Source organism: Glandiceps talaboti, chromosome 17 (genome assembly GCF_964340395.1).
Source record: "Glandiceps talaboti chromosome 17, keGlaTala1.1, whole genome shotgun sequence".
Lineage (NCBI taxonomy): Eukaryota > Metazoa > Hemichordata > Enteropneusta > Spengelidae > Glandiceps > Glandiceps talaboti.
Genome location: NC_135565.1, coordinates 15258792 through 15274065, shown reverse-complemented (window position 1 = coordinate 15274065; position 15274 = coordinate 15258792). Strand labels below are relative to the sequence as shown.

Sequence of the window (15274 nt, the reverse complement as noted above, 5' to 3'; positions counted from 1 at the left end):
CAGATATTTCCCTACAGACATATTGCTTCAACTACTTACAGGTACTGCAATAGTCGGCATAAATGAGTGACAAGAATGGCTACCATGGCAACAGGAAGAATTCTGCATTAAATACTTCACAATTCCAAATTTTAAACCAAAATTTTGATATGAATTTATTCGTAAGGATTATTGCTACACTTTGTGACTAAAAGCAAGTAAAATTCTTTCAAAAATTGTAAAATAAATACAAATTTTGTTGGATTGATTTTGGCGGAAAACACTAACACACGACAGGTAATCCAATTTAAATGAAAGCTGGAAATGGGTGATCCCTTGAGACCAACTTGAAATACTAATTTTCTTACTATAGGCAAAGACATTGCTTACAAATTACGTGCACAATAATACTACATGTTTTTATGATAATGTATTCAGAACGTAAGGAATATTTGAAATTTTGAAAATACTAGAATGGTGATATATTTTCTTCCTGTACAGATAAGAATATGAACCCATGTAATGTTTTTGTGAAATGGTTTGTCAAAATTGTCTTCTTTAATTCTTGGTACCTGAAATAGAATATTATTGCCTAAGGCACATCATAAAAATAAGGAACATTGATTTCCTGGTTGACACCACAATTTCCGCTCCATAAGCTTCACACACGTTACTATAGGCACGAGTGAAAATAAGTCGACTGTCTTGTTCTATTTTGATCCTCTACCACGAGGTACAAATTAATGTAACATGCTATTGTAGGTACTGAGAATTAAACTGCCATTTTTTCATCAATTCTTTTATCTCATCAAAATATACTGCTTATTAAATTTCAGTCTCATTAAAGATAGTAATTAGTTTTGAGATACTGTAAAAAATATGATATGATAATTTTGACTATTTCAATTTACACTGTATGTAGGAAGAAGTCCTTAGCAACTGAGATTAGTACATGTACTTAAAGTGGCACAAGCTGCGTTTATAAACTTTTTACTCTCAAGTGAAAATACTTACATGATAAGCTGACATTACGGTATACTATTATTGTCAATGCATGCCATCTATGGCATTACAATTGCCTTCTGGCATTGTTAGAACAGTTTATTGCGAAGTATGGATTCTTCGGCATTTTTTTATACAAATGATAAATTACATCATCGGATTGTTTATATATCTTAATGCCAATTGGGCCATATTTGAATTCAATCAATTGCAACTGATGGTTATGTATGCTTCAGTAAGTAGAATACTATGAGTGACTTTTAAATATGCAGTATAAATTTCACCCCAAAAAATGTATAACTCAGTTTGTGCCCCTTTAATGAAAAGGTTGTCATGGAAATGAGTCGTAACCTGATGGAGACAGACTAACGTAAACTATGTGACATTTGGTGTTCAGAACACTATGTTTTTGTCACTTTTACTGTGTTACAGCCCAGTACAATACAATGTACATGTACATGTAATCCATTTAAGTTTAAGTCTTGCCATGGTCGCTTGTATGAGAGTTTATCCACCAAGGTATTTAACAATATATAAATGTAGTTGTGTGTTGTTTTTTACTTCATTACATCAATACAGATATCACTTGATAATTTAAACTTGTCAAAAACAGGTGATACATCATTATAAGGCATAACACTGAGTACATAAATGTTTGTCACTCTAAATTCAGAGTATCTTGACTCTAAAATGTTGAGTTCGAATACATGCACTCTTGCATGACCCAACCCAGGTAGTCAACCTCCTACACAATGGCAACCATAGCAACAGGCCACTTCAATAATTTTTTATGTTTCTACTTATGGTTGACACCTTTACAAAATACATGTGACAACACAAACACTGTCTGTACCAAAGAAATTGAGAAATCTTTACTTGATAAAAACAGTCCCATTGGTGCACATATATAATTATTATTGCTGCAGGTGAAAGATAGTAAAAGATTTTTTTCAGTAACTTGGTACTGCCATGATTAACATGAACATGATGAAAGAAACAATATATTTATTTTGTGTGGCCTTGATATGACCCCATGGTTGCTATGATACAAGAGTGTAAACAACTGTCATGCTGATACAGAATGCTAATGTTGTAGTAAATTGATGGCAAACAATACATACATGTGTTTTCTTTATTATCATCACATACAAGGAATCAATATTGTGAATAATTAATTAGATTGTAAATTGGAAATCGTTAGTGTGCTAGTATCTAATGTTGCTAATACTTGTAATGACAACTCTGGTAGTAAAATGTGAATGTTCAATGTATGTCACTATATGTATTTAATGCAACAATGCCTTTCTGATTTATATTTGGTGTTCACCTGATGTTGACATTCAAAGTACGTGTATAGAGCTGTAACCTACAACCACAGTGACTTGTCTTGGTGTTTAACCATTGAAGTACTTTCATGTGGGAGGTACATGTTTGTATTTCCATGACGCTAATTAAGTCTCTTGGCTAATTATGTCTTCTGTAACCCACATACTTGCCCATCTGACTACATACATGTATTGGTTTCTGGCTAACACCATTTTCAAGCCAGACAGCCATTTAGTCTCTGAGCTAGCAGAGCTGCTGCAGGCAATATTTTTAAAAATTCTTTTACTTAGTTGTCAACACAAGGATACTACTATAGCCAGGCCTGCAGTTTGATTTAGGATTAAAACTTTAGGTGTGAAAAAACAGTTGTCTGGCAAAGCTTAAGAAAAAGTTAGTATAGAACAAAAGAATAATCCTATGTAATCCTCATGGCTCCACAGATACAATAACCTAGGATAGAATCCCCTGACTTTTAACCTCAGACCACCATAGAGAATAGTGGTCTGACTAACATACATGTAGGGCTGCAGGTGCTGGCATTTGAACCTTTCATCAGTTCATTCTAAATAAAAGAAAGTACTGTAAATCTAAATGTAATTTTCACTAATACTTACTAGAAAATTATGCAATTTTGTAGTCTTCGGCTACTACTCAAAGACTAATTTTAATAATACCAGACTGGTACATTGTGTTCAACTTCATGTATGTATCTCAGAAGGCAACCTTCAGTCGCTACTTATTTTTGTATTTTTTGTTTTCTAGCAAAATAAACAGAAATTTAGCAAAAAATTACAGGTTTACAGTATTTCACTGGCTTTATTACAGCAACACTGTTTGATAAGAAAATACAACAGTGAATGCATGACGCAGGACACTTTTTAGTTAATCTTGAACTTTTCTCCTTGAACTATTAAATCATCTCTAAATTTATGTTGAGAAACAAATAGAAAATTAGCTATGGCTAAACCATGTGTACTCAGTGTAATGCTTTAGCTATACTTGTGGTGTGATTGAATGAGAAATCTGACAGGAAATATAGACTGTATGTGTCAATAAAATAAAGTAACCTTTCCTGTATCTATCAATTTATTTGTTTGACAACATTACAAGCATTAATTGTTTATTAGCAATATTGCCTTATGACTTATTTTTGCAAATTTCGCTTGAAAAAACAACAATAACACAAACATAAGAAGGGTAGTGACCAATCTGATTAAAATCTGATGTGGTAGTATGACTTGATTTCTTTATTTACCTTACCTTCATTTTATTTATTGGAAAAATAATGATAAACAAAGGAAATTGAGGTAAATACAGAAATTGAGCAATATTCAACACATCATATTGGGTAGTGACAAAAAACACTTTTTTGGACATGAACACAATTACCAGTTTCGTAATTCGTAAGAATTGCAAACTAGCTGAAGACTGTAAACTTGCAAACATTTTTAGTAGTGAATATTTCTCGGATTACAGAATCTTTCAGTGCATGATCACCAATAATATGTTGCCTCTCTACCAATGCTTATGTTGTTATATAAGAGGGTGTTTCCCCCTCCCTTGCTTAGAAATTGTTGTTGTTATATTAGAGGGTGTTTCCCCCTCCCCTCCCATGCTAGAAATTGTTTTTGGTATATTAGAGGGGGTTTCCCCTCCTGTGGTAGACATTTTTAAAAACAAGTCACTGTTATCACATCAAATTACAACAGCAAGGTTTAAATCCTGGAATGAAAAATTTACTTTCTGGTCATTCCACATCACGAGTGACAGCAATACAAATTTGTGTCAATTAAATTTGTAATTTGTTATGTTGAGCTTGAAATGTCATAAGTCAAAATATTCAAAATCACCATTGTATAGTATATTGTTCTCCAATTTTTTTTTTCATTCGGCCAAAAAATATTGCCTGAAAGCAATGTATCTATTAAATGTCATCTCTTGCAGGTTTCCAACTGCATTTTTTAACTCCATTTTACATCAAATGTTGTTAAATGTTTTCCTCTTCATAGACTGAGACACAATGAGTAACTACGTATACCCACCAGCTCCTCTGACAAGGCAGCAGGAGAAGGTTGAATTACAACATTTAAATGATAGATTTACTGAATATATTGCCAAAGTACGCAAAACACGGGAAGAAGCCAACCAGGTATGAAACTGTTTATGATGTACATTTGTAACACTGTATGGTAGTTAATGAAAGTGACACAGACAAACAGATAGACTGACAGAGAGAGAAACAGACAAGATTGCCAGACTGTAATTATCATGTTATGTTTCACTGTATGGTAATGAGAAACAAACACATATCGACAGACAGACAGTGCACATGTACACATCATTGTGTTGTACATGTATATAATTGCTGTATAATATGATATAATAATAGACAGATAGACATACAGACATATATGGATAGATAGGCTAACAGGTAAACTGTAAAACAGACAGACAAACTGTAACAGACTGACATATACATGTACATGTATAGATGGCTAGATATGCAGACAGATTATAAAACAAAGCCAGACAGACAAGTACATAGACAGACAGCTACAATGTAGATTAATATAGATAGCAGACAGACAGACAGACAGACAGACAGATCGGGAAAGGAACTTAAACACATTTGCCTACAACTTATAGACATATTTAACAGATACACACAGGTTACACATGGAAACCGTAATTGTCAGAGATGTATAATTAATATGCAAAGAGACTAATTTCCTGAAAATAGCATTCAAATCACTTGAATGGTTTATACAGCCAATGAAGAAATATATTTATATTTATTTTTATATATATTTATATTTATGATTTATGAAGGGAAGACAGGAATATAGTATCAAAAGGTTGGAGATTTACACCACAAAATACAAAGAAAAAAAGATTGTTGTTTAAAAAAGGACAGAAAAACAGGGAACAAAAAATTGCTGTGTTAATAAAAAGATCATTGGAAATAATTCATAAATTTAAATGTTTTTGTTTCAAGGTCGACTCAACAGCTCTTCTGAATGCAATAAAAAATTTAGAAGAAGAAATTGGAGTTATAAAGGGCTTGTATGAAAGAGAGTTGGATAAAATCAGAAGAGAACTAGAGACTTTAGGTGGTGAAAAACAACGCTTTGAAGTTGCAGCACAGAAAAATGGTGCATTGGCTACCGAACTACAGGACAAGTAAGATGTGTTTACTTATGATTTTTAAATGAATTAATGTGGTATGTGCCTCAGAAACAAATATCTAATCTTTTCTGTCACGCTGTTCAAGATTTCTTAAGCCATTTTCAGTGAAGTTGAACAAAACTATATGAATTACATGTAAGTCATTTTAGAATTCAATTAAGGCCACTGAATACTGTGTTTTAAGACTATGAGAATAACAGATACTATTGTTGAAAACAAGATGGCCCCAATTTTTTTGTGTTATTTCAATACCAACCAACAACCCTATCTGAATGCTGACAACCCCACTCAGCCACCAACAACCCCATCCAAATGCTGAAAATCTCACCTGAACACTGACAATTTTACATGTACTCTGCCACCGACAACACCATAGAGACAAAAAACTCATAAATTTTCATGATCTGTCTTTTGTAGGCTGACAGTTGAGATGGGAAGAAGTCGAGGTTTGGCAGACGAGTTAGCTAACCTACAACAAATTGTGGCAAGAAAAGATGCAGAAATTAACCAGCTTAGAGCAGAAAATGAAAATTTAGCCCAGAAGTTAACCAGTTTAACAAGAGAATACGATGGTCTGTTGCGTGATTACGAAGATGTTAGTCGGAAATACGAGAAGGAACAATTAGCAAGGGCAGAAGCTCAGGATATGTTGGCAAATTTACAGAAGCAGTTTGCTTTCAGTAATCAAGTCAATGCTGAGGTAATGTTTATCACGTTGTTGTTTTGTAGATTCATAAGCAAACCTTACAGGTACATTATCCAACTATTAAAATCTTACTTCTTCAGTCAGGCATATCCCTTTTATCCCAAACGGGAAACACAGACTTTCTTTCTATCCCGATTGGATCATTTTTAGTACAGCTGAACTAAGTATATTGCTATAGTATGGAAGAAAAGAAGTCATTGGATACGCAAATATGTATGCCTCTTATTCCATATAAGGAAATTATGTGATATGCAAATATGTATGCCTCTTATTCCATATAAGGAAAATGTATGCCTCTTATTCCATATAAGGAAGTGATTTGCTCTGCAAATATATATGATTCCTATTCCTTGTAAGGCAGTCATTGGCATGCATATGTATGCCTCTTGTTTTATATACAGCAGTCATTTGATGACATATTATGTAATAAGTGAATGTAAAGTAGGCATTGATATCCAACTACTTCAGGGATTTAGGAACTCTTAAAAATAAAATAAATCAAGCAACATATGCAAATGACACCCCTAACTATTTCCATATTAGGAAGTTGCTGAGTTGAAGAGTCGCTTGAATGACAAAGATACACAGATTTTACAATTGGAAGGTAGAGTTCGTGAATTGGCTAAGAGTGACAACACCCTACATGAATTGTTAGCAAGGGTACGTGATGCAGCAAGTGCTGAACTACAAAAATACAAGGATGAGTCTGAAGCACAGTATGCCAAGAATGTAAGTATACTATAGTCAATGCCACCATTTAAAGTGGCCATATGGATGAGGATTGGATATTTATTTTGGATTTTGGATTTATAAAACAATTTTATCATGGTTTCCTACTTGAAAAATTAATGTTAAACAACATATACCAAGTCCGTGTTTGTATCTCAATACATTGCCAAAGATTGATAAATGTGTAAAAAGGGTTGTTTTCTGAACTTTGCATTCTGGAGATTATATTTCGTGATTACATTGTGCTCAATTGCCACAAATCAATGAGTTGAAACTTTAATTGCCATACAGTTTGTACATAAGTCTACATGACAACTGTGACTCTGTTACAGACAATGCAACTTGAAGAAATTTGATACAACCTCAAAATATCCAAAGCTATAGTTCATGTGAGATTTCTTGTTATTTTACATGCATTTCATTGTTGACTAGCTTTAATGTAGGAGTTGTATGCATGTCATGATAAAAACTTTTCATTTTGTTGTTACTATAGTTACATGAACTGCGTGTTCAGATGGACCAAGATGCAGCTAACATTGCTAGACTGTCTGATGAGAATAAGAGACTTTGTGGTGAAATCGATGACTACAACAGAGAAATGAATTCATTTCAGAGCAAGGTGAGGTTTTCGATGTATAACTTCAATTTATGACATTTATGATTTAAAATCCAGTTTAAGATATTCAGTCTGTATATTTGTTATTCAGTGATCTATACATGTAGTTGTATTAGTTTTTTGTATGGATGTATTGTGTGTTTTTATGTGGAGTTGAGAAGGTCATGGAGTGGGCTAGCTCTCATCTATTCTACACTTTGCTGGATCGAGCCCGATGCCACTGGCATTTGTTTCTGATTGGTTAGCTAGTAAGTGCTTGAGCAAGATATGAATCATTGTGTCCCTGGATCAACTCAGCTGTATAATTTAGGACCTGGTAGGATAGAGGACTGGTCTGGTCTGGTCCTGGGCTGGTCTGGGTCTGGGCTATTTTTGTCATGGTCTGGTATGGTTTGATCTGGGTCTTAGCCTGGGCTGTGTCTGATCTGCGTCTGGCTCTGGACATAGACCTGGGCCTTGTCTGGTGTGATCTGGGTCTGGACGTAGACCTGGGCCTTGTCTGGTCTGGTCTAGTCTAGTCATGGCCTAGTCCTGAGCTTGGGCCTCGTCCGGGTCTTGGCCTTGTCTGGTCTATAGGTCTGGGCTTGGCCTGGTCTGGAGATCATAGAGAAATGGCATTGCAATCCAGTGTCTAGCCTTGACTTGAAAGAGTTGATGATGGTACCATAAACTACATTGTCAGCTGACAAACTATTCCATGGCTGAAAGACTTGATTTGATCAAAAATGATATCGCATGCACAGTGAGGGTACGTGTCTTTGAGTTTCTTTAATTTATAAGAACATACACAAATCTGTGAATATTGACACCTTATTTTCACACGAGTTACATGGAGGAATTTTGTTCCACGAGTCGCATAGCCATTTTGTGTTCATAGACATATATTTATTATCACCATGTATGTTTCTTTGTAGGTCCGAACGCTAGAACACAACAACGCTGACTTGATTGAAAATCTCAATCAAGAACGTCAGAAATCATCTGTACATATTCGTGCTTTGGAGGAGAAGTTGAAGGAGTTACAAGACACCTTGATCTACAAACTCCAAGAACTTGGTAGTGGCAAAGAACCACCAATCAGAGCTGAGATAGAATCTTTGAAAGTACTCGTAGAAGATGAAGAAAACAAGTAAGTATTAATATAGATCTTTTCACAGAACAGAGCCCCTGGCGGCAAATAACTAATGAGACGAAATAGAATCTTTGAAGGTACTCATATAGGGTGAAGAAAACAAGTGAGTATTCATATAGACCTTTTCACAGAACAGAGCCCCTAGTGGCAAAGCCCAACCAATCAGAGCTGAAATAGAATCTTTGAAAATACTCATAGAGGGTGAAGAAAACAAGTATTCATATAGACCTTTTACAAAGCATAGCCCTCTAGTGTTGAAGACGCAAACAAAATGTAAACATAATAGACCTTAACTGCATGATCATATTATTCTTGGTCAATGCTTGTCAATAACTTTACAACGAATAGTGCCCTCATGTGGTAGGTTGTAAAGTAAAATTTTGTGGTTGATGTGATCTGGTTATGAACATCATTTCTATATTGTAAACCTAGATATTTTCACTCCATGAAAATTTTGCAATTTTATAATCTTCAGCTAGTTTTCATAGACAATTTTTTCCCCAATTACCAGAGTGGTATATTGCATTGCGTTGAAGGACAAGAAGGCATTTTAGTCACTTCTAGGTTTGCAGCATCTTGCTGCAACCACAGTAATGGGTGTCACACTTCTGACAGGATACATTTATTTTATTTTCTTACAGGTTACGTAATGTTTCCCGTGGAAGTAATCTTGTCTCTGTTCCGCCAATCAACACTACCGGGTTCACTACCTCCTTGACTACCCAGCCAAGAGCACAACCAATGAGTTACTCTAGTAGTCGTGTAACCATGGCAGTGCCGACTGGAAAGTTCACCAATACCACTGGGTTTAGCACCAGTTTAACAGCCAAAGGTACATTATGTAGATTTGATTATAACACACTTGGTTAGATTAGATTAGATTTAATTAGATTCAATTCAACTAGGTTAGATTACTCTGGGTTAGATTAGATTAGATTAGATTTAATTAGATTCAATTCAACTAGGTTAGATTACTCTGGGTTAGATTAGATTAGATTTAATTAGATTCAATTCAACTAGGTTAGATTACTCTGGGTTAGATTAGATTAGATTAGATTTAATTAGATTCAATTCAACTAGGTTAGATTACTCTGGGTTAGATTAGATTGGATTAGGTTAGATTACAGTAGGTTAGATTAGATTAGATTAGAATAGGTTAGATTCCAGTAGATTAAATTTGGGTAGGATACATCAGATTAGCTTAGATTAGATTATGTTTGAATGCTTTAGATCATATTAGATTAGATTAGATTATAATTTTCATAATATTATACAAATTGATTCCATAAATTTTATAGGCTTACATGCTACTGTGGACTCAGGACTCACGTTAATGCGTTATTCCGTGTCCGGGACGCAATACATTTCATTGGGAGTCGACTCTCTTCAAGTTTCACCCATGAGTCCCTGGTACCTGCAAACATCTTAATAACTGTCTATACTCAATGAAGGTGGCAATGACTATTTCCTTTCTCTGTAGCTCCAGTTCGACCAGCCTCCGTTCCAGCGCCCTCAACGATGGGTCAGGGAAAGGATTACTTTGACTCCATGTTCAGTGACCTAAAGAAGGAAACTTTGTATTACCCAAAGTTACACCCCAAATCAAGCCCCCCTAAGTTTGCAGCTACAACCCATGATTACACAACAGCCACAGCAAGGTAAGCACACTAAATTTCTTATGCTTGTATGTATGGCTGAAAACAAAGGTAGTTTTATCTTTACAAACTTCTAATTCTCAGAATATTTAAATGTCAGAGTCTGTTTAATCATATCTTAGTTAATATTGACATATTTTATTGAATATTTAGGTAAAAGAAATCATAAATAAGTCATGTTTTTATAAATCACAATAAAATGGAATCTTTTCGGGGTGGGGGAGGGGGTAACTTTTACTAATGTTTGATGTATTGAATACATGAGCATACAGACCAAAGTTCAAAATTATGTAAACGATATAAATTTTGCAGAAAATGTGGATAAAGATGGTGGGAGTCGTTATACTTTGTGGTTCATTCTTACATACAGGAATCAACTTTAATAGATTGTCTCAATATTATCATTTTGAATTCTTTATTTTTGTTGTTTTTGTTTATTTTGATTTTGTCAAGCGTGAACACTATAGTCACTATTCCAACTCTACACACACCTTATAACAGAGCAATATACAACTCCACCGAACAGCGACATTATTTCCTTCTCTTCATTCATTATTTGTATGACATTGCCCAACGCTACACACTCATTGAAGTATTTGCCATACAACATCAATTATGAGAATAGAAAGGATTTTTTTCTGTGCAAAAACAAAGTCCATGTGACAGCTTTTGATTCATACAAGTCACCCGTACGATTCAGTTCAGTACGATCTTCATGATCTTGGCCCACTGTCTGTGACCTACACTTATAAGTTCTATTTTCTGTCATTTGTTTATTTTTATGATTTTGTCTGTATACTTGTTGCTTTTTTGTTTTCTTTATGTTTATGTCTGTCATGTATTTTTTTTTTGTCTTTTCACAAATTTGATTTATATTATTTTGTCTGTTTATTCATTATATATATTGTCTGTCACCTCTTAATTTGCATGAAATTTACATAATTCAAATCATCCTGATATATTTTTGTTCCTGTTAATGATTATATGAAACCATTCTTTTTAAAAACACACACTGCCTGCTTATAATTATTATGGATACTGCACTTATAATTTGCATAATCTTTGCATTTCATATATTTTGCCATTAAGCTTTGTAATTCAAGATTGAACAAACTTTAGTTAATATTTTGTATTTTAACTCAAATACAAGTCTTACCTGTCCACTCCATCTCTTCAACTTAACCTTTGACTTTAAGCTGTTTGACAGAAACATTCAAAAGGTTAAAAAAAGGCACAAAAATGCAAATGACAGTTTAGCCAAAATGTTGATGATTTTTATGAGCACTTGTATTCAAATGTGAAAGTTAATTTGTCAGTAAATGTCTTTCCTTGGAGCCATTTGGACTTAGAATGGAACAACATTGAATACATATTAATTGAATGATCACTTGAATGGTTGATTTATCAATTGATTGACAAATTAATTGGTTGGTTGATTGATTGATTGATTATTACTATCTCAGACTGAAGTCATTTCGTTATCTGACATCTCTCATTTCAATCACATTCTATCTATCCTCAACTACTGCCAGATTTCTTTCAGCACATCATCTACCTAGATGTTAGTACCATTCCCTCATACTAATACCAACACACTGCATTTATGTGTTTTGTGTTTGTTGTGTTGAACAAAACAACATGCCATTTTTGTTGTGAATTAGAACTGTAGTTTATTTTGAGAAAAAGTCAATCAAAAAGATTATGAAAACCTTTGTTACTTGACACACAGAATGATATAGTATAAAGATCCAAAATTATTACCAATATTGCCATATTTTATTGAGTAACTTAAAAAAATGCAACAATTCCTATATCTCGATCCTTTAAGTTGATGTTCGACTTTCTTTGCCTGTTAAAAATCATGTCTGATTTGTACCCTCCACCTATACCCCAGCCCACCCCACCCCAGACAAGACATGACATGACAACAATGGTTATATAATTGGTTGATTGCATCCATGACTTACCTTACACAGATTACTCGTTACTTAAAAATCAGTAACATGATAGGCTTGTCTCCATGATGATACCTCCGTATCATCAAAATGAAACTGTATTTCAGTGACAAAGCCACCTGTCTGTATTTTATCCCCCCCCCCTCCTCCATCTTCCGCAGTACATTTTCAGAGGATGTCAAGGATTCACATGTCATTTTTCAGTGGTTCAAAATCTTTCCTACAAAAATAACCTAATATGGCCACTCTCCTCCTAATACCAAAAATTAAAGTAATTACTAATTTCTCTAAATACTAACTACAAAATTTACAAATTGCCTGCATTAGCTTGATATTTATTATTTTCACACTCTGTTTTGTATTATTTTTTCCTCACAAAAATGTAACTTACTATACTATCAACATTTTCTTACCTTTCTTGAGTGGATTGATAGACTTGTAGCTTAAATTATAATGAATTTGAAAGTAATTCTTTGATACAATTATCAAATCTTACAAATTCCTTTTCTGTAAGCTAATGCCTTGATTATGAAATAGTTTGCCTTTACATATTAATGCTCCTATTTGCTATATTTTGATAAAGCACGTCTAAAAATATTCCAAAAAAGTTTCTTTTTAATCAGCCAACATGACTTACGACCCTAATTTGCATGTTTATCCATATATGGTAATTGTTCTGGCTATAATTTTCATAATACTGCCATATATGGCAATTGATCTCACCTTTGACCTAATCCTCCTGAGTTTTACCATATATAGAAATCTGGACTCACCTTTGGCCTAACTCTTTACCATATATGGAAATTACCACCCTGAACCACTGATTAATTATGTGACACCTTTGCTCCTCCCTTCTCTAGGTCCTCCCTTGTTTCCAAATGGGCTCACCCACCCAGAAGTGGACATCTCCGTGTTCTACCTGCCCGAAAACTTGTTATGTTCTAAGTACATGTAACACACTCGTACAGCGCATGCATGTAATCGACCATGACTTGTAAAACTACGCTGATCTTGTAAATTTGAAGTACAACATATGAAATATAAACTTAATGTCGGAAATGTATACGTACATTGTTCAAAAGTAGTACTGAGCAGTGATTTGTAACTTTATTACTGTTATAAAAATGAAACTAATGAAACTACCTATTTTACATCAGATTCCAATGTTCACCTTTGACCTTGATTTGCATATAACATTTACTTGTTTTCACTTTATTTACTCATCAATATCCTGGGAAAAATCTATAATTGAGTCTATAAACACAATTATCATAACCCAGCTACATTTTTTAGTTTAAGAGTAAAAACAATTAACATGTCCACACCTTTCCAGAGAAAATTATTTCTTAAAAACTTTTGACAGTCCTCATTCAACCAACTGAGATTAACATATGTTGTTTTTGACAGTAAATTAATTAAAAAAGACAAACATGTTTCAAGAAAAAAGTTGCAAAATTTGGGTCATGTTTGACACCCAACAACTATTTCAATAAAAAGGGAAATTACTGTTACATTTAAAACTACACTAGCTGTAACTGGGTTTCATTTTTTGGGCAACGATATTTTCACTGAAAATGGTTAAAACGCCAATAATTAGACATTTTACATGTTACTTATGGGTTGATGGTATCCATAAGTAGTACAGCAAAAGTTTGAAATTGAGATAGAATAGGCGGCGCTTATTTTTGGGTGCGGACCCAAAAATCAATTTGATGGGATACATTTACCCACAATTTTGTTGATGGTAGTGTACAATATTATAAGTAAATTATTACATCTAATAAAACAGTTTCAAAACACATTCCAATAGGACATTCCAGACTGCAAACAGGAAATTGAGAATAGAGCGCCCTCACTCAGATTGGGGGTATCATAGTACATCATAGTACCGTTTGTCCCTTGGTATTCTGTAGAAGCGTACATCAGGAAGGTTTTTTCATATTGTTCAGACATTGAGGAAGCAGTTGCAGTTCTGTATGATATACGAGTAACCTATACCATGTATACCCCCAAGGTACACACAGACAGGAAGTAGAGCGCCATCATGGCAAATTTTGGAAAGGACTATTGCAGCTAGTGTCGCTTAGCTTTAACCCACAGTACTGCTGTGTACAATTTTGCATACTTTCATATGAGGACATTTACTAAAATATAATCAAAAATTGAAAAATAATAGTACTTTGTCAAATTAATTTTTAAAGAATCAAAATCAACTTAATCAATTTTATACTATATTTGTACCACTTTTGTGTATTTTCAAGCACCTGTATGTATATACTGTGTGATAGTACATGGTAAATATATTTGTATTTAAAAGTTTTAGTACTTTTTTTATTTTATTTGTACAGTATTTAAGAATTTATTTTATTTTTTCAGCACAAAGCACATTCATAGTCTTTTTTATGTATTTTATATTTTTGTATTGATATTTTATGACTGTAACATTTCACTTGGTTTCTTGTGTAAACAAGTACTCTAGTTAAAGGAAAGACAAAAGATTTCATGGTTTGGCCACTAGGGCAATCTGATTAAAATCCGATGTAGATGTCGGCTAATCGTTCATTGCTATTTTACCTTCGTTATTTTGCCTGAATTGACCTTCTTGGTACATGTTTACAATTTTTAGCCTGATCGCCTCCTCTACAGGCTAAAAAATGTAAACATGTACCAAGAAGGTCAATTCAGGCAAAATAACAAAGGTAAAATAGCAATGAACGATTAGCTGACATCTACATCAGATTTTAATCAGATTGGCCACTAGGGGTGCTGTTCACAAGCTGTTTGGTGGCAGCCAGGAAGTGAGGGTCAGAAGTATTGTAGCATAAAGACAGACAGTAGACGATAAGTTACCACTCAATCGATATGTTGTTCCTACAACTTTCATAGAAGATATTTTTACCAGTGATCTTACTGTACTGTAGTCATTTACGGATATTTACACATATCAAATTCCTTTCCATAGAGTACTAAAAATCCACACTAGCGAAT

General features: G+C 33.9%; 1 protein-coding gene across 2 annotated transcripts in view; it reads left to right on the top strand.

The window, feature by feature from the left end:
• LOC144447997 (prelamin-A/C-like) overlaps positions 1-15274 on the top strand; it is a 36282-nt gene that overhangs the window by 5861 nt on the left and 15147 nt on the right. For both annotated transcript variants that reach the window (XM_078138139.1, XM_078138138.1), the window contains exons 2-9: positions 4317-4456; positions 5303-5487; positions 5911-6193; positions 6743-6928; positions 7422-7547; positions 8459-8673; positions 9318-9508; positions 10157-10334. In XM_078138139.1, the coding sequence (XP_077994265.1) occupies positions 4328-4456; positions 5303-5487; positions 5911-6193; positions 6743-6928; positions 7422-7547; positions 8459-8673; positions 9318-9508; positions 10157-10334 (1493 nt within the window). In that variant the 5' untranslated portion in view covers positions 4317-4327. The remainder of the gene's footprint in view (positions 1-4316; positions 4457-5302; positions 5488-5910; positions 6194-6742; positions 6929-7421; positions 7548-8458; positions 8674-9317; positions 9509-10156; positions 10335-15274) is intronic.